Source organism: Amphiprion ocellaris, chromosome 17 (genome assembly GCF_022539595.1).
Source record: "Amphiprion ocellaris isolate individual 3 ecotype Okinawa chromosome 17, ASM2253959v1, whole genome shotgun sequence".
Lineage (NCBI taxonomy): Eukaryota > Metazoa > Chordata > Actinopteri > Pomacentridae > Amphiprion > Amphiprion ocellaris.
Genome location: NC_072782.1, coordinates 1,630,765 through 1,651,802, shown reverse-complemented (window position 1 = coordinate 1,651,802; position 21,038 = coordinate 1,630,765). Strand labels below are relative to the sequence as shown.

At 40.5% G+C, this 21,038-nt stretch overlaps 1 protein-coding gene across 1 annotated transcript in view; it reads left to right on the top strand.

Annotated features, from left to right (window-relative positions):
• The window catches only part of LOC111581636 (ephrin type-A receptor 5), a 74,978-nt gene that overhangs the window by 47,314 nt on the left and 6,626 nt on the right, over positions 1 to 21,038 (top strand). Inside the window, 11 exon segments of the mRNA XM_023289889.3 lie at positions 955 to 1,044; positions 2,097 to 2,166; positions 2,299 to 2,401; positions 5,243 to 5,310; positions 6,284 to 6,409; positions 7,093 to 7,278; positions 8,387 to 8,448; positions 13,409 to 13,476; positions 13,574 to 13,715; positions 15,896 to 16,045; positions 19,722 to 19,915. Of these exon segments, the coding sequence (XP_023145657.2) occupies positions 955 to 1,044; positions 2,097 to 2,166; positions 2,299 to 2,401; positions 5,243 to 5,310; positions 6,284 to 6,409; positions 7,093 to 7,278; positions 8,387 to 8,448; positions 13,409 to 13,476; positions 13,574 to 13,715; positions 15,896 to 16,045; positions 19,722 to 19,915 (1,259 nt within the window).

Sequence of the window (21,038 nt, the reverse complement as noted above, 5' to 3'; positions counted from 1 at the left end):
TTGTGATTTGTGGAGATTATAGTTGTTCTCTTGGGAAATTTTCTCTCTCATAACTTTCTAAAAACACAGCATATGAAAAAGTTTTTAAAGTTGGCAAATACAGACTCAAAGTTTGACCTGTTTTTTTTATTATTTGTTTGTTGTGTGCTGTCAATGTCACCTTCACCTGAATGCACATTCATCTAATCTGATACAAACATCTCTCCTTTGATGAAGACGGAACCACAGGACAGAAATGCCTGTGGAGCTCTCTGGTGAAAGTGAACTTCAGAAACTTCTATGCAGTAAAAAACATCCAGCACCACTTTGCTTTTCCCTGCTCTGAACTCTGCATATTTATTATATTACAGCTACAGAAACATATAGACAACCATTTTTCAAATTATCCCTCAGAGATGCAGCTGAATATACATTCCCTTGAAGTGGTCTTTTTAACCTCATCCATTGAGAAAGCCTTTATTCCAAAATGACTCTTTCATGAAACAGCACCAGCAGGTTTTTTTATAAAGGTGGATTTGGACAGAGAGCAATTTGATGCTTCTATTCAGATCATTGTTCCTGTGCCCTTCCTCCTTTCTCTCTGTCATCCTCTGATGTCGTCTTTTCTGGGAAGGTCAGAATAAAGGTGCACAGGAGAGCAGGGTTTGTGGTCAGTGGTTAGCTAATGGCTTTGGGCTAATGGAAGGGGCATTTAGCTGTGTTTAAACCTGATGTGGTTACAGTTGGGAAACTGATCCGAACACGAAGCATTTAGACACACTCACATACACCACAGGTAACCTGGCTGTGGAAATGTGAAGAGGAATTAGTGAGAATCTGAATGCAATGAAGAAGAGGCACAGGAAGAAAAGTTTGCAGAATGCAGCAACGAATCTGATGCAGTCAAGGCTATGAAAATACATGAAAAACATGTGAGTGATGCTTTCATTGTCGTCTGTCTTTGTCCCGCGACAGGAGCAGGACTCTAGTTACACCATCATAAAATCCAAGGACACAGAGATGGTGGTGGAAGGTCTGAAACCCTCTTCGGTCTACATCTTCCAGGTGAAAAATGGGTTTAAAACTCCAATAGATGTATAATAATTCTAAGTCTAGTGTATGAATGCATGAATATTCACTCACCAGCCACTTTATTAGGCACACCTGTTCAATTGTTAACACAACTAGCTAATCAGCCAATCACATGGCTGCAGTTAAATGCATTTAGGCTTGTAGATGTGAACTTTGGGCCCCTTAGTACCAATTGAGCATCAGTTAAACTCCACAGCCTACCTGAGTATTGTTGTTAACCCAAGGACTCAGGTCTAGTCCAGGCTGGAGTCTGGACTAAACATGGAGAAGCAGCATTTAGCTGTTCTGCTACAAACCAGTGGCACAAACCGCCAGTGAAGATTAAACTTCCACCAAATGTAGACACTTTTAAATCCAGGTTAAAAACATTTCTTTTCTCATGCGCCTGTGCATGAAATCTGCACGGTATCTTTTAATTCATCTTGACTGTTGCTTGTTTTTTTTCATCTTATTTCAATTTAGTTACTGTACATGATTTTACTATGATTTTTGTAATGTCTGATACACTTTTTCATGTTTTATCTGCACTTCACTGTAATGCTCTTAATGTTTAATGTAAAGCACTTTGAATTGTCTTGGATATGAAGAGTTCTATACAAATAAACTTGCCTTGCCTTCCTTTAACCATGTATGACCACAGTGGACCATCTTCTGATGCTGCTTCCAGCAGGATAATGCTCCATGTCACAAAGCTGAAATCATGCCAAACTGGTTTCTTTAACATGACGATGACTTCACTGGACTCCAACGGCCTCCACAGTCACCTGATCTCAGTCCAGTAGAACATTTGGGATGTGGTAGAACGGGAGTGAATGTTTAGTCGACAAATCGGCAGTAACTGTGTCATACCATCATGTCAATGTGGACCAAAAACACCTTGTTGAAAATCTGCCACAAAGAATTAAGGCAGTTCTAAAGGCAAAAGGGGGCCCAACCTTTTACTAGCGAGGTGTACCTAATAAAGTGGTCAGTGAGTGTATATATGGAGCTACAAGTAAGATGTTTGTGATTGTTTTACATCGCAGGTACGAGCCCGGACCTCGGCAGGCTACGGTGCTTTCAGCCGACGCTTTGAATTCCAGACCAGCCCTTACCGTGAGTACAGCCGACGCTACAGTAGAGTTCAGCTCGTACAGGACTCCCTCCTGCTCTCCCAGGCTGTATCAACACGCAGACGCCAGGTGTGCTTTTTGTGCGTCTAATCCCGCTTCTTCTTTCTTTTGGCAGTAACCGCCACCAGCGAGCGTGCTCAGGCTTCCATCGTGGCCGTGGCCATCACGCTGGCGCTGGTCCTGCTGGCAGTGGTGGCTGGATTCCTGCTCAGCGGACGGTGAGGCAAAAATGCACACACAGGGAAGAATAAATACAAGCAGGGAAGCTTTTCTGTAATGATATGTTTGCAGGTGTAAGCGCATGCAGGCTCATAGCCTATGGTGGAGAGGGGATCCGTGTTAAATGCTGCCAACTGCAATGACGTGAAGGAAAAGTGGGAGCATTTCACTGAATGCCAGCATGCTAATTATGACACAGGATGTGATATGAAACTATTAAATGTGTTGCTTTTTAGGTGCTATAACTGTTATTGGAATTGTTCATTTAAATCGATCAGTACAGAACTTATTGTAGCATGAAGCATCAATAATTACTTGATACTGATTCATGTTCAGGCTAAACGTGAGAGTTTTAGGAGCTGAACCAACAAACTGCCCTTTACAAGAACAAAATCAGTCTGAAGAGGAAATTCTGAAGGAAAACATTGCTCAGAATTTAATATTTCCCTGTAATTAATGAATTAAGGTGTTTGTTTTTTATTAAAACACACATTTCTGTGTATATATGCTAGCTTACTCTGTGGACATCCCTTTATCCTTGTCTGACCTCTTGCAGAAATTACAAATATCGAATCTCATTTTTGTCCCAGATATTTTGTTGAGCAGCATTATGGGATGGATTAGATCCGTAGCTTGAGGGTTGGAGTTTTGTAACGGGTCGGGATTAAGGCTTGCTTTTTAGGTTATAACTGCAGGGACGGAACATATGTCAGCGTTTTTTTCTCGCGTCTGGAGACACAACCTTGCACTCTTTCAGTCCAGCATTTTAGCCACTCTGTGTGCTGCATATTGTTTACTGCAGTGATGTTATGTTTGCAGGCCTCCAGGCTCATATCTTAACCTTGTCTTTTAATTGGTACAACCAGTTTTCTACTAATCTTTTTCTCATGTGCATATATATAAAAAATGGAGTAACAGTTGTCTGTACAGTAAAGAAAATCCTTTTATGTGTCTATAAAAGGTTCTTAGACTGATTTGAGCCATAATTTCCCCATAAAAAACATGTCAAATTAGCTTTAATTGCAGGCTGTGTATGTTGACATCCTTTAGCTAAACCATAATTTAGTAACAAAGCTGAGAATATTTTCAGGAATGTCTTTTACTATTTAAAATATCTCTGTTATGTTTTGTTGTCCACGTATCTCTTCATTCAAATATTTCTATCAATAATCTATCCATCCACCAATATGCAAATCTGTTCATTCATCTTTTATTGCACATACATGTTTATTACTTCTGTGTCTCCATCCATTTAACTAGCAGGTCATCATTTTATAAATTTAGTTGATCCTTGTTCAATAATTTAACCACAGAGATGGTGAATGTGTAGCTCTAAACACTGCTGATGTTCAGGGATTAAAACAGCGAATCAGAAGGACACAGAGGTGATTTTGGTTCAGGGAGGAGGATCGAGGATCGCTCTGGGTTTTGTGCGTGGGGGAGGATAGACGGAGCAAATTTCCCAGTGATGGATTTAGGGCACCACAACCCCCTTCGCCCTCCTGCCTCCCCCACCCCGCCTCTTCATGCATGACTCTCCAGCATGCATGCGCAGACACACAGCACACATGTGTACACACTGACATGCATGGGTTAACAACACACACATGCATGAAGTTGGAGGGCCGGCTGGGCACAAACCCCTTGACTCAACAGATCCAGCAAACTAAACACCCTCCGGCAGAAGCACAAAACACACATGCACACATGCAAACACACACATAGACTGCCCCCTCTATGAAAATATCCAGCAAACCCCCTCCAGTCAGGTCTGGCTGCCCTACAGAGAGCCGTGATGGGAAAGACTTGGACGTGTGGTTATGTTCTATTTATCTTCAGGAACTAAAACATGAGGAAAACTCCGCCGTCTACAGCAGCTCCATTCACAGACGACAGAAATCGGTCAATTTACCCCACAGATAGAGTAATTTGTGAATCTGTGTCTGTGTTTGCTTTGTGCTGTGTGTGTTTGTGTTTGCATATAGGATCACGTTTAGAATCAATCCTCCTGTTTATTCTGGGTTATCGGCGATTATCTCTGATGCCATTTGTCTAAATATTGGCAGGCGGAAGCTTTTTAAGCGCTAACGCACATAGAGAGAGGCACACAAAACATACAAATGAATACATGTGTTGGCCATCAAGGTTACAGAGTCTCAGAGGATATGATACGAACGCAGACAAAAGCCCTCCTGAGCGAACTGATAAAGATCTTTAATTGAAAAGTGATGGACGTCTCCTTCCTGTTCCAAAAGTCAGAGTTCATGTGTCGAGAAGGGCTTTCTTGGAAAAAAGAAATCATGTGAAAACTGCAGCCCTTTGCTTGCGTCTAAAAGGCCTGGTCGTTTTCAGCATTTTCAGCAATATTTTTGAACCCTCTTGAAGTGTGGGTTAGCAGATTCTTTGAGGAAATTTTAAAAAAAAAAGCTTATTTTGCACTTGGATCTGAGTTTGATTGTGCTCTTTGCTGACCAGGGTTTGCTGCTCTGGATCGTGGACATTTTGTGGTCAACATTTTGTGCTCCTTTGTACTAGAAATTGGAAATATGCTTTTAAAAAATGATGCACAGTGATTGCTACTCTCAGCTGAAAGGCAATTTCTCTGTGTGTGTGGATTTAGGAGTGTGTGCATTAAAGTTCACGTGTCCCACCTTTTTAACAGTGTTAATTACAGGACATGAAAGTCTGATTTTGTCTTTACCGCCTTGTCAGTGTGTGAAATTGAGATAAGTGTATTTTTCTGCAACAACTAGGGGCTCAGTCAGTGTTTTTACATGTGTGTTGTGACACTGCTGTGGCATCACATTGACACTGATGTGTTTTGGACTCGTCCTCCTCAGGCGGTGTGGCTACAGCAAAGCAAAGCAGGATCCTGAAGAGGAAAAGATGCATTTTCACAATGGTCACAGTAAGTGAAGAAACTCATCCTGCATGTGTGTGAGCAAGTTCATCCAAAGTTTACACTACATGTACAGTAGCGGGTTCAGACAGCGGTCACGTCTCTGTTAGTTTGTACATCTCCGTAGGCATTTGTCTGTACAAACCAGTACAGTCGACAGTGTTTGGTACCAGGAGCTATTCTTTGAAATGGCACAGCTACAAGCCTGCCACATGGCCACCGCCGTGGTGACAGAGAGAACACAGAGCTTTGACGATTTATAGGCTGTGACAGCTTAATATATTTGTCCACATTTTCTGGCATTGTACCCCGCTATCCATCTGCTGGCATCACGGCCAACTGTGACGGGTACATCAGCTCCGGAAAAGTCAGGAGAAAAAAAATACCTCCGAGCCAATATGTGTGGGAATACTGTCACCGTGATTCACGCCATGAAAGGAAATATTTAAAATTAGCATGCATTTATTAGTAATGATTGAAAGGCAGTCCTCATTATAGTGTAATTAAGTGTCTGAATCATTGTATTTAGTCTTTTTAGGTAGCCTTTAAGTAACGTCAGTGGGAACTTAAATGATACGCTGATATGGTTATAGCCACATCACGATAATAGGAGGGACATTACTGACAGCTAAACAGACAGGTATGTCAACACAAAGTTAGAAATAGGTTTGATTACAGTTAGAAAATTAACACAATGTTCTCATAGGTTTTATAAAAGGGCCAGAGTCACCTTTATTTGCAACTTTGTCAAAAAACAAACTTTTAGTGAGCAATCATCACTTTTCCCAACTGATCATAGCAATTTTGATGCTAGCAAACACAATGAAATGCTCTTTTTAAATGTGGCAACAGAAAATGTGATCACTCACGCTATTGTATTGTTATTTATATGTATGTTATATACTAGATACATGCTTACTGTCTGTTAAAATGTCCTAAATGACATTTAAATGGTAACGAGGCCCTGTGTGCATCTGTTCAGTAAAGTTCCCGGGAGTCCGCACCTACATCGACCCCCTCACCTACGAAGATCCCAACCAGGCAGTGCATGAATTTACCCAAGAGATCGACGTTTCCTTCATCTCCATCGAACGGATCATCGGTGCTGGTGAGTCCAACTGGTGAAGATGCATAAAAATCCACTGGTTCTTGTTCTGAGCGTGAGATTTAGCCACGATAATGAATCACAGATTAGATTCTTGTTCATTTTAGACTGTTCAGTCAGCGTTCTGAAGGAAAAACATTACTTAACCAAGCCTAATTCTGCCATGTTGGGTAGAATTTAATGACTTTTCTCATTGCCTTCTCTGTAATACATGATATTTTCTTCAGCTGTCCATAAACCTGCCACTTTCATAAATGCAAAAGCGACCTCTTTTAGACGCATGTCTTTACACAGGCAATTAAGCCAAACAGTGTGCTGGAAAATGACAGTTCACACGGCTATAAATGGTGTTTGTGCTCTGCTGACAAACAGGCTGATTTGTGATATTTGTTGGCTTCACCAGAGCTGTAACTATGCTGCAGTGAAATGCTGTATTCCAACACTCCCACTTCTCATGGAAGAAATAGATTCTACGGGCTTTAGGGAAAAAATATGGCAAATATGACTAGATAATGGGTTATAACAATCAGTTAATTAACAGAACAACACCTGTGTATGATGTAGTTTCAGGTTTATGTCTTGTATTCAGGTCTAGTCAGGCTTGATTTGCCATCTAACAATATTTTCGCAGGTCAAGGTTGGCTGAAATGTTGAGGCCACACTTAAGGTCTATCTTTTTGCCTCAGGGGAGTTTGGTGAGGTGTGCAGTGGACCGCTGAGGCTGCCTGGGAAAAGAGAGATCCAGGTTGCCATTAAGACCTTGAAAGCCGGTTACACAGAGCAGCAGAGACGTGACTTTCTGTGGGAGGCATCAATCATGGGCCAGTTTAACCATCCGAACATCATCCGTCTGGAGGGCGTGGTCACCAAGAGTGAGTCACAGCATGTCGGTTTATCTTCCCATTTAACCCACTGCATTGTGCATTTTATTCCAGCCTTACTTTATGTCACCATGCAGATAACTGAGATGGTTCTGCTGTGTAGATATTTATCAATCTCAAGCTCAGTGTATCAGGTTCATGGTCTGCTTCCCAAACTCTGCTCTGATTTCTTCTTCTTCTGTCTGGGTTTTCTGTCATCCATCAGGCTCAGATGTACTCCATCAGTCAGGTCCCAGTAGTTTATCAGGCTCAGTGGAGTTTTACTTTAGAAATGACCTTTTTCTGACTCACACATCCAGTTTATGTCATCGCTTCAAGTGCGACAGTCAGGAAATGTCATATTTATGAGAAATCTCTGGTATGTTGGGTTCTCCGACAGATAGCTGATGCACAAGTGTGAAAAGCAAATAAATAGTTCCATAATAGTTTCTGATTTAATTACTGTTAATTGTATGGTCTAGTTTTTTATAGTCTTGTATCAGAAATTGTATATATCTTAACTCAAGAGCTTTGGAAAAATTATATGGACCAAAGTTGCAGCAAATAGTTGAAAAATTGATTATATTTTATCAATCATTCAAGACATTTTTCAAGCAAAAATGAAATTTAGTACTTAAACTTTTTCTGTTATATATCACTAGAAATGTAATATCTTTGGATTTGGACTGTTTGGACAAAATAAACTTCAAATACATGTAAATGCGCCACCACATGTTAGCATGGGAAAGTGTTACGGTTTTGTTGTTGGATCTTGACAAAGTGCAATCCAGAGTGATGAAAACCAACGAAGTAGAACTTATTCTGACAAGATGAGGCCTGAATAGCCGCCATACTACTGTAGATTCCATCTGTTATTGATTTTTACCTCTCTGATTGGCCAGTGCTCTAAAATCAATACTTGGTCATGCTTCTTTATTCTAGTCTTGTCCTCTATGTTCATTACAATTGAGATATATTGGAAAACCTCAAATTAGAGCACCCACTTTTTCCCTCTGTATGATTTCTATCAGATTTATAGTTCCCCATCTACAGATTTCCTCATTCACGTACATATAATTTGATGTTTTTTGTAAGAAACTGTGTTTTTATCCTTTCTTAGGCAAGCCTGTGATGATCATCACTGAATACATGGAGAACGGATCACTGGACACCTTCCTCAAGGTAGGACCAGAGGAGATAAAGATGTCTAAGAAAAAGGTTGGAAGGAATTGAGGAAGGGAAGGATTGTGTGGATGTTAGTAGAATAACAGGAGGGCAAGTCAAAAACACCTCTGATTCTCTGAAATCAACTGGAAAGGCATTGCTAGCTTCATTAAAAGGATATGAAGTCATTTCTAGATCAGACGTGGGTGGATATGCTCTACTTGCTGATACACCAAATTGAGAGGACAATTATCACAGAGGTGGAAGAACATTTAAACTTCTGGAAAGAAAAAATACATCTTTGAGAGGATTTTTTAATCGAGACACACTGCTGTGGTCAAAGAGGATCAGTGTGAAATAGGAATGGGCTCCAAAGCTGTCATTATCCCAGTTCAGTAGCTCATCGTTGGACACATTCAGGCAGAAACTAACCAGAGATGAATATGTGATAGATATGAATATTTGTATAAAGTCTTGGCTTATTGTGCCCAAAGCATTCATGGTGGTCTGGTGTTGCAATGAGAAAACAGAGTTATTTAGATGTGTATTCAGGCTGTCTGAGTATTATTTTTCAATAAATGAGCAACAGTAAATAATGAATAATCAGATAAGCTGTGCATGGTGCAGTTTTTATACACATTCTACAAATTTTGAAACATCCTCTGGCCCTGAGTGCGACTCGGATCACTTAAGCAGGAAATATGGAAGTCATGTGAGCACTCAGGCCTGGAATAATGTCGACTAGACTTGACATCACTGAGAGTCGGAGCTGGGCTGTAATGAAGAGGCAGGCTGGCAGATTTTCTGAATTAGGTGATCCCTCTCCAGAGCACTTAGCGGTCTATTCACTGCTAACAATGGCCCAATGCTCAGGTGGCGGACGAGGCTAAATCCTGCATGGGAAGGAAAAAAAAGGGTAAATTCCTCCAGCGGATGGTCGATGGGGGATGAGAGAAATAAGGTCATATTATTCAGCACAACAATGGCAAGATGGTTTAGGTGTATTTCAGACGATAACGGGAAAGGGGGAGAATGAAATGCTGTGAGATGTGCAGCCTGTAAAGATCACAGATGACTCCTGAATATGACATTCTGACGGTGTGCAGAAGGAGGACGCTGTGAGACAAAACACAGACAAAGGAAGGAGGAGATGTGCTGTGGGGCTGTGGTCAGTGGAAACCGCTGACATGACCGTCCTGTGTGCCTTTGGGGAATAAACCTGGACGGCAGAGGGGAAGCCAGAGGAGACGGGGACCAGCAGGCGGAGCAGCACAGAAAACCCTGTGAAGTAATTACATGGATGGCTGGTGTGCTGAGGCCGGTATAAATGACACAGCCATGAGAAAACCAGAGGCCGGACCGGGTCCTGGATTAGCCGTCACAGCTCCGGACAATGCACCGTGAGGCTCATAACTCACATCTCTGGCTTAACATCTCATTTCACATGTAAGTGGGATGTTCTGCTGTGGCTGGATGGAAAGAGGAGTCGTGGTAGTGAGGGCAAAAAGGAGAGTTCTGCTGTAGCGACATGTCTGCTGTGGAAATATGAAGAGCAGATGAGGGGAAGGCTGCAGAGTTTACATTTGGATTGGAAGGAGCTGAAGCTTAAACTAACAATAGAGAGCTGCCACTGGGAGAAAACTTTGAGGAATCCTTGTTGGAAGGTCTTCTATAGCAGGGAAAAACTGAAATTACTGTTTATCTTGTATGAAGCTAGTTCTGGATCTGAAACAATATCTCCTCTTTGCATTAAAGAGTCAACTTTTGTAAGCTGTTTACACGCTACAAACTAATCACACATACTGAAAAAAGGAGAACGTGCTTCATTTGGTAACATGCAATTGAATTAGGTTTATCCAGATTAAGTTAACATGTAATGTTGGTGCCACTGGTTTAAGATGTTTAGATTTACTTCAATTATCTGATTCCTCTCTAGTGAACAGTTTGCTGCAGCTTGGATTTTTTTTTGTTTTTCCAACTTAAGTGTTTGCTTTAGCCAAAGATAAAATCTAAAACATGATTTTGTCATTAGGCTTAACGATGTCTTTACTCTGTTATCCCATTTCAAGAAAACACTACATATTATGTAATGCTAAAGGAGCAGTAAGCCTCATTTCTACTTTTTCTCTGAAATTAGAAGATCGGTTCAAAGGGACAAAGTGTCATTTCAAGTCAAGGGAATCCACAAAAGTAAATGAGATTCTTTTGAAACCATACTTTACTTCAAATACACTTTTTTCTTTTTGTTTTACAGTGTACATAAACTCTATCATCCAACAGAACATTGATATTGGACAATTCTGCCAAACCATTCAATAGTAACACCCTTCTTGACATGTTTAGTATTATTAGAAACATTTTTGGATGGTTTGATTGGGTCGTCTTAACTTGGCTAAGATGAGGACAAGACTGCAGAAGAAAACTTTTTTATGTTGTTGGTCTGCATCAAGACGCAAATTCTGATCTGCAGAATGAAGTTAGAGATGCTCCGTTCATCATCATAACCTCCACTCCCTCTGTTTGAACCTTGCTACAATACAAATGCTGCTACTTGCATTGACGCAGAATATTATCTTTATCGTTTAAAAATTAACAACTTGAATTAAGCTTTTGTCCTTGGCAAAATGAAGGTTCTTTACCCCTCATTATTTTTCTTGGATTTGTAAAGACCAAATTATTTATGTCTTTGTGTACAGATTAGAACTGAAAGTTGAAGTCAGAGCTGGAGGAGAGGAATGAGAAAGGTGACTGACTTAGAGGAGACCTTTGTCTGAACCGGAGACAGAGATTTCAGAAAACATGGTGTGATTCAGGGCAGCAGGGCAGCACTGAGCTCGGGGCAGTATGAGAGGAATCCTTAATCTTGGTCTGACTCCAAAGCTGGAGGAACAACCTGAGCTGTAGGTGAGGGTCTGTTATTTAAAGAACAGGGCTCAATAAAAGTCTGATCTTCACTACATGTTTGTGAAAGTGTATCATGGCTCGAACAATGGAGATGGACCTCAGAAAATGATGCTCATCAGGCTAGAAAAGATTAAAAACCATGTCTAAAGTGTTTGGACTACACCGATATACAGTCAGACAGATTGTGTACAAATGGAAGAAGTTCAAGACTATTGTTAAGACCAGACTCGATCCAGAAGTTGCTGTCCAACAAAGATTGTGTGTAATAGTTTGTGTTGTCACAAAGGAACCAAGGGGAACTTCTAAGTACTTAAAAAACATCTAATGTCCATGTTCATGGGTCTACCATTAGGAGAAACCGAAAATGATTGTGTGCATGGCAGGGTTGTAAAAAAAAGGGCACTTTTCTCAAAAAAGAGCATTTTTACCCGTCTGAATTTTGTTAAAGACCACGTGGACAAGCAAGAAGACAATAGAAAACTGTTTTAATGGATAAGACCAAGATTTTTTAGCTGAAATGAAAAGCATTCTACTTTGAGGAAGGAAAATGCTGCATTCCAGCCTGAGCTTGCCCATTTGTAAAGCATGGTGGCGGTAGTATCATTGTTTGGGCCTTACCTTGCTGCATCTGGGCCAGGATGGCTTTAACCATAGATGTAGCGATGAACTCTGACTCGTACCAGCAAATGCCAAAAGAAAAATGTCCAAACATCTGTCTGTGAAGTGAATCTCAAGGGAAAGTGGGTCACACAGCAAGACAACAGTCCAGAGCACAAAACCGTTCCACCGAAGAATGGTTCAAGAATACAGTTAATGTTTTGGAATGGACAAGTCAAAGTCTTGACCTTAATCCATGTGAAATGTTGTGGAAAAATCTGTGGAAACCCAGCAGCATCCCAGAGTTCAAGCTCGTACAGAGGAATGGACTAAAATTCTTCTTCTAGAAACATTTACTTTCAGTTATTAAGATGCCAGGTACCGAAAACACAGGTTCACGTGTAATATGGGATAATTTTTCTCTATAAATAAATGGCCAAATATAATATTTTTTCATCTTAATTTGTTTTAATGTGATCTTTTTTATCAGATTTTTTTTCTTCTCAGAGGTTCTGATTATGTTTAAGGTCATAATTATGCAGAAATTAAGAAAATTACTGCTGTATAATCCAAGGAATTGCAAGTAATGAAAAGTGTGCTGAGGGCTGCACAGTGGCGTAGTGGTTAGCACTTTCGCCTTGCAGCGAGAAGATCCCTGGTTTGCGTCCCGGCTTTCCCGGGATCTTTCTGCATGGAGTTTGCATGTTCTCCCTGTGCATGCGTGGGTTTTCTCCGGGTACTCCGGCTTCCTCCCACAGTCCAAAAATATGCTGAGGTTAATTGATCATCCTAAATTGTCCATAGGTGTGAATGTGAGAGTGATTGTTTGTCTTTGTATGTAGCCCTGTGACAGACTGGTGACCTGTCTAGGGTGTCCCCTGCCTTCACCTGAGTCAGCTGGGATAGACTCCAGCCCCCCCCGCGACCCTAGTGAGGATTAAGCGGTGTATAGATAATGGATGGATGGAAAAGTGTGCTGCATTCATGTGCTTACTAAACTAAAGAGGACATGCAGACTTGTCTTTGTTATCGACTTTGTTGACACGCTATAGCTTCATTAGCTTTGTGGGGATCAATGTTTGTGACTCTTTCATGCTACAGGGGAACCTTTAAGTGGTTGTTTCAGACTGTTTTTCAATGCAGGTGTTACACATCTTGTGTCTTTTCATTATACATCTGTAAGTCTGCAGAACAAACACTGTGAACTTAAGCAGATTGTTCCACTGCAATTTTCTGAATAATTATTATTATTACATAAGTGGTGCATACATTATATAAAGTTACAGTATGAGGTAGTGCAGACATGAAGGAGAAGCACTGCAGTGACTGTTCTGCAGAACAAAACAGTGCATCCTTTAAACTTTTGTCCTCTTGTATCATTGTCTTTTCTTCCACTACATTCAGTAGTTTAACTAAAGCTACCAGACCAATCATCACTAAGAATGCATTTTCCTTTGTTGTCTCCTTTCTTCTATAGAAAAATGATGGTCAGTTTACTGTCATCCAGCTGGTTGGGATGCTGCGTGGCATTGCTTCTGGCATGAGGTAAACACAATCCCAACACACACATATTGTATTGTATGACTGGATATATCGTTCATTTGTTTATGTTTGTTTCTCTCCTTTCTGTTAATAAATGCAGATACCTCTCCGACATGGGCTACGTCCACCGTGATCTAGCAGCTCGTAATATCCTCGTCAACAGTAACCTCGTGTGTAAAGTTTCCGATTTTGGTCTGTCACGGGTTTTGGAAGATGATCCAGAGGCTGCGTACACAACACGGGTAAAGCTGCACAGGACTTCAGCTCATAATTCAGTCCCTCCAGGATTTCACAGACAGTTTTCTTGATTGTTGTGTCCTAAAATGTCTGAATTCGCAGCAGCTTTTCTAAAAAACTGCGATGTATAATTGTGATATGTTAAGCGTATTTGTTGCAATGAAATTGTGGGAGACAGTGAAAATTGCTAATAAGTTGTATTTTTTCAGCTTTTAGAACATGATTCAGCATTTTAATTGACAATATTTGTTCCTAAACTAATTCTTTAACGCTCCACCCCATTTCCACCAGCTGGCACACCACGGTGGGAAATTAGCAGCAGCCAGATACTGGTTTAACAGGAAGTGGTTGGTAGATTTAAGGCACTAAATGATCATTTACTATTGAATGAGTCATATTTGGACATATCTGTCAGTGGCTTAAAAAGTTAATTTCACATCCTGGCACACACGTGTTCACACACACACGCTCACGGCTCGTCACGTCAATTAATGAATCGAACTTCCCTTCATTCTTTCAGAGCTCCAACAGATCTGGATGCACAGCTTCCATCATGATGATCTGTCTGGTCTGTGGTCTGCTCCTTTCAGACGTTCTCCTGATATGTTCCGTCATAGAAAAGTGTTTGTCATTTGATGGTTTTCATTTATATTCCACCACAATATTTCACGGGTGTAAAACAGTTTAGCTCTGCTTTGGTGAAGAACATCAGGGAATTGTTTTTCACGGTCTCTAGCAGTAATTTTTGTTGGTAAATGGGAGACATTACAATGCAACATGTCTGCATCTTCAAACCATAAACAAGGAAGTGAATTTGGTGATGTACGTGCATCATGTTTGAGCCGGGGACTGCTATGATTGGTGGAACTCACGGGAGGCAGGCCAAAATTGCAGAAAAGTTGCGGTGATTGGACAAGATTACAAGTTCGCACAGAATTCTCGGAGATTGGTTGAAATTGCATGAATTGTTGCGATCGCAACATCGCAAGTTTATGGAGGGACTGATAGTTAATGTCACTAATCGTCATTTAAATGAATGAAATCTAAAATGCGTGTGACATTGCATTAACTGACCATGACTCAAAGATATTCAATTAACATGACATAAAAACACAGAAAAACCGTAAAATCTACATTTTTAGAAGCTGGAGCAATAAAAATGTATTATTTAATCAGTTTTCTGGTGATTTGACTGGTTAATTAGCATTGGTGTGAGAGGGAAAGAGGCCACAGTGTTGTCTTCATTTCTGTTTAATCCAGTGTGCCTCTGTGCCGTATCAAACTTTGGATTAAGTGGAAAACTCAACACAAAAACTCACATGCGTATTTCCACAGCGGCGCGACAGCAGCAGGCTTTAAATTGAGCTGTGCATCCCGGGCTGAGTGGCGTCCTGTCAGCCAGAGACCGGCTGCTTCCTGCAGGAGGAGGGCCAATTAGTCCTCAGCTCGGTCTCTGCAACACTCAGTTAGCACCGAGGCTCGCTGCCTTAGTGCCAGATATGCTGTCACTCACCTCTCTCTGCCATGCTCTACTCTCTCTCTCTATTTCTTTCTTTCTTTATCACTGCCTGCCTCTCCTTCCATGTCAGAGCAGTGAGGATAACATAATTCACACCCTTCAAATAATCAGACCCTGAGATATCCTGCTGCCGTGTTCATCAATACCACATCAAGCTAATTTCATTACTCATCAACTGAAAACACATTTTCCTGTGGAACTCAGCAGTCTTCCTGTGAATTTTTTTTTCATTTTTCTTCGCAATGAAAGCTGATGAGAGAAAATGAGCGTGTGGATCTCAGGCCCCCGACAGTTAGGACAGGGACTGAACAAGAAAGTGAAACTCGATAACATGAATGTTCCTAAATTGGTATTCATTAGTCTTATGTGTGGGTTGGACCACATGTGGCAGAAGTGTCTCAATTAAGGTCTGTTCTTGGTTTTCTCTCTTTATATATAACAAAATACCCCTTTTCTGAACAACTCCAGCTGTATTTATGCATCAGTAGGTCATCTGTACCAGCGTGGGACTGTAAACATATCAGAGTTATTTATGCAGAAGCAGCAGAACAGACTGAAGTTTGAAATTACTTTTTTTTTTTTTTTTTTAGCCTGCTTTCTTTTATATCCACAGACATGTTTGGATGATCTAGTAAATATCGCTGCATTATTTTTTTTTAATCACAGGGAGGGAAGATTCCTATTCGCTGGACGGCTCCGGAGGCGATTGCATACAGAAAGTTCACCTCAGCTAGCGACGTGTGGAGCTACGGGATCGTTATGTGGGAGGTGATGTCATACGGAGAGAGGCCCTACTGGGAGATGTCCAATCAGGACGTAAGTTTCAAGAGACGTGTGAAAGGAAATGAAAGCTTGTATTGCTAATTGAAATACCAAGTTGATGTACGTTTTTCATTCTTTCAGTGTTTCAACTATGATGGAACCCTAACCCGAACCCTTTTCGTGATGAAAACAAAGCTAAAACTTAATAATTACCATTATTTCAACATTAGAACTATGAGGTGTGATGAGGTGCAGCATCTGAGGAATAGATAGGAGTAGATTTATCAGTTTGACCTATTGAAGTGCTGCTCGGTCAATATATAAGTGCGGGACTTTTTGTCACATAGTTGGCATTTTTGCTGTTTCCAGGCCTAAAAAACCGCAAACATGTGTTTGGCCACCTATAACCAAACACCACATGGCATTTCTAGAGAAAGATTCTTCTAAATATTATATATACAATTGAGTAAAGTTGAAATGTAAAGTTATTTCTAAAGCTATTGTAGTAAACCTGTTGACTACTATATATTAATTAAGTCAGAAAGCCTTGGAGTCTGGCCAGTCTTTTCTTCAGGAGGAAATGACATCATGTGGAGCAGGTCATGTGATCTGGAATTAACACACTTCCTTGAGAGGTGTTTTTGTAATGGGGAACTTAGTGGAAAGTGATTTCTTAGACACAGATACAATTTGTTATTTTGTGGTAAAAATAACACAGATGACCACAGAAAAACACAGAATGACTCAATGAGACACAAAATTATCGTAAAAAGAGACAAAACGACCACAAACAGACTGATAATGACCAAAAATGACCACAGAGAGACACAGACTGGCAAAGACACAAAATGACCAAAAAAAGGGCTCAAAAAGACATAAAATGATCACAGAAAAACACAAAATGACTCAATGAGACACATAATTATCATATAAAGATACGAAATGATGACACACACACAAAATAACTACAAAAAGTGAAAAAATGACCACAAAACACCTAAAACTACCACAAACAGACTGAAAATTACCAGAAAGGGTTGCAAATAACCACATAAATGCGCAAAATGACCACAAAAAGACCTAAAATGCCCAGAAAACTATCTGAAAATGACAAAAAAGAAATAAAATGACAAAAAAAAAAAATGCGCAGGTCATATGATCTAGAATTAACACATTTCCTTGAGAGGAGTTTTTGTAATGGGGAACTTAGTGGAAAGTGATTTCTGGGACACAGATACAATTTTTTATTTTCCATAAAAAATGTGATATATTGCCAAAAAAGAAATATCTGTCATGATTATCTCAACTTAATAAAAAGAACACAATCCAAACTATTTCTGAATCAGCTCATTTAATTATTGTTTAGCTCATTAGAAGGTGGTTGGTATTAAATTCAGACGGTTCTTTAGTTAACATTTTAATGATATCCAGTCATTTTTTATTAATAATTGATTGTTTCCATAATAAATAATTATGGAATTTCTAAAGACATGACCATAATGAACATAAAAAACATTAGTTTTTTTACTTTTAATAAAAATGTATGTAAGATATATCCCATGGACTTCAAAAGTCCCTCAGTTATAGATTGACCCTGCTAATTAAGAAGCTCCTTACATTCAGTAAGGTGACATATCATCCAGCAGATCATGAAAGAAACGTAGCTACACAGGTACTGAGGTGTTTCCATTAATTTGCCATATACCAGAATAGCACCTGTAACCATAGTAACCATACACAAAAATGCTGTGACCTCAAAATACTTGGATATTATGAAGATTAAAACCACAGACGTTAGTTTTTGTTGACTAAAACGACACTAAAATTTGACTTGAAATAACACGAGTAGAAATCAGGTGCTTCTGCACCTTCTGAGTGATGCCAGCAACATTGGCATGATTGTGAAATGCAATCACAGCAGTGTCGATCGGTGTAGCGTTTGATTCAGACGCCACACACATGCACCCACTCGCCACCTTCCCACCCACCCACTCACAGAGGCAGCATATGCAGGCTCAGCCCTCCAGTGACCTCTCCATCCCCTGCTCCAGACTCCTCCCTTCTTTTGGTTATTAGGCCGTCTGTCTCCACGTCTAGAGCGAGGGAGGAGAGGAGAGGAGAAGGAGGATGAGAGGAGAGTGGAGGAGAAGACGTTTGATGTTTAATTGAAAGCGTTATGCTGGATTTTCTCTGATCTGCACAAGAAAGTGCAGCCTCTCACACTCTCTTTCTCTAAGCTCTCTCCTTCTGTTTCCCATTTCTCTCCCCTTTTCCCTTCTCACTCCTCTCTTGTCTCCCTCTTTTTTGTGCATGTGTGTCTCTCAAAACTGCAATCTCTGTCTTGTACTCGTTCTTTTTGCTGTCGTCCGCCCTCTCTTTCTTTCTCCCACCTCGGTCTCTCTGATCTTTCCTCCCTGCCAGTCAGCTTTGTGCAGTTCTTCGCCCTCTCAGCACGCACCCATCATTTGATGCTGTGGTTCTCTCTCATGCTTTAGCGCCAGTGTACGTATGCATGCGTGCGCCCTCACGCGTGCACGTGCATTGGAGTGCTATCATGTCTGCCTTTTGTGTGAATTTGACACAAGTAAAGGCTGTCATGAACTCAACAAATCAATTCCCTGCAGTGTCTTACACTGGCAGAACTAGGCTGAGAACTCCATCCTGCTTCCACTGCAGGGTCTAACGGAGGGAGCTGGGCTTTATTTATTATTCATCCAACTCAATTCCCCCCCTAAAATCATTTCTGTGATTCGACGCTGCATCTTGTTACTTGAGGAAATGATTAAGTGCACTGTGCAGCATATGAAATAAACAAATAATACTTTTATGTTATGGGAGTCTGTTGATCCTTGCAGGGGGATTTTTTTTTTCATTTTCATGGATGTTTTGAGTGGAGGGTCAAACAGAGAGCAGGTGCATCCCCGGAGCAAGTATCAGGATTGCAGATCTTGCTCGGGAGAACTTCATTTGGAAATGATTTAGCCTCGCTGAAGTGTGTCAGAGACCTGCTGAGGAAAAGTTAAAGTGTTGAAGCATGTTCTGTCCCCTATATATCCTTCAAACTAAGCCCATGTAGTCGGTTTTTATTTCAGGATCAGGTGTAGGAGTGAGTGTTGCAGTCATTTTACCTCAAACTGGGTCAACTGTAATTAAATGATCACTGTGCTTTTAAACATTAATCAAGATTCAGTAACTGCATGGCTAATTTCAGTATAATTATATGTAATATGTCCGTATTTAGATCAAATAGGAGATGGTTTTATAGCCTGAAAAGAAGGGATAGTTGAGTTTTTTAGCCTGATTAGCTGCTTCTGTCAGCTGCAGACATAAAGTATGGAGTGTTTGAGCTTCTCTTCAAAGGCCAGGTGTAGCAGGATGAGGATAATCTAATATTAGTGACTGATGTCTGGATTTTATGATGATAGCTGGGGGTTTAGTGGTGTGCTTTTATGTATGGTGTTGCAGCTTTTGTGGCACGTCTTTGTAATCTGTTGCATGCGTTGTTTAAGTGTGTGTGTTCTCGTTTCATCTTGCTAGTAGACAGCAAAGTTAAAGTTGCCCCTTTGTACTGCTGATATAGGTTTTTCTCTATCCTTTTTCTCAATTTGTAATATCGATAAACTCACCCATCCACAGATCATTTGGACCATCCTGAGGTGTTGCACCATCGCATGTCCTGTTCAGAAGCTAACCTCTGCCTGTCCTCCTCCGTCTCTCAATCTGCCTGCAGGTAATAAAAGCAGTGGAGGAGAGCTATCGGTTGCCAGGTCCCATGGACTGCCCCGAGGCCCTGTACCACCTAATGATGGACTGCTGGCAGCGAGAACGCAGCAACCGGCCCAAATTTGATGAGATTGTTTGTCTACTAGACAAACTCATTCGCAACCCCAGCTCATTAAAAAAGCTGGTCAACTCCTCGCACAGGTAGGACGTCACGCTGCAGTGTCAGAGCGTTTCAGCCTGGATGTGGAATTGAAATAAAATCAGGCATTCAGGAACCAACAGTTATTGTGATTTACATGATCTGAGTGACTGAAGGTTGAGAGTTCGTGGAGTTAAAAGTTTAGAAATGCATCCATGTTTTGGTTACAAGAAAAATAATCTTTGAACATTCCGACAGTGTAACACCTGAGATTGCCTAATTATGGGATGTAACAAGAGCAGCAGAAATTTAATAAAGCTGGCTTTATCATATGTCTCACATCAGTCAACAGCACTGACAGGAGTGACAGGTTTCTCAAGAAATAACAAATTAATGTGTCGCTCCAATTTTCTAAATAAGACGGCACAAAGCATTAAACTAGCTCTGAGTGAAACTTCCCCACATGTGACATTGTTTTTATTTTCTCCAGAACAGATCACGCTGCCTTTAGATAAATCGGTTCCACTTGTACTTGGTCTCTGTGAGAACTTTTGAATCTTGAGACTGCTGTGCATTAATTTACCCATTCACTCTTAAGAGAATTAAACCCAGCACTCCAAGCTAATAGGATCATCATCATCCAGATGAAATGTAAACACTCGTTATTGGAGTCTTATGTAGCTGCAGAATTAGAATCAGGATGGATGTAGTGTCTGGCTGCTGTGTGAGAGCAGAAGAAGGGGAGAGAAATAAAGGAAAGTGGCTCAGTTTGGTTAGAATTAAGGAAGATATTCATGCATATGCATTGCATTAGCGTACACAGATCAGCCATAACATTAAAACTGGGACAGAGACAATAATGGTTTTCCATATCAAATATTATGTTTTATAGAGTCTTTAGTGTTTGTATAACAATCTATTCAAGATTTGTGCCACCTAAGCTCACTGGTTTTTGATCTGGACCTGGTTCAATGTGGCAAAAAAGACAGTGAACAAACAGTTTTACAAATCAGACACTGTAGGTTAAACCATCTTTCATTTTTGCGTCACAGTCTAGTCCAGAATCTAGTTCATTCACTTTTACCAGTCAGTGGTTTTATTATTGTTTCTATTCATCTGTATTTCAGTATGGGAGGGTTATAAGGGCTGTGAAGCAAATATTATTTTCTTTGGAGACAATGAGAT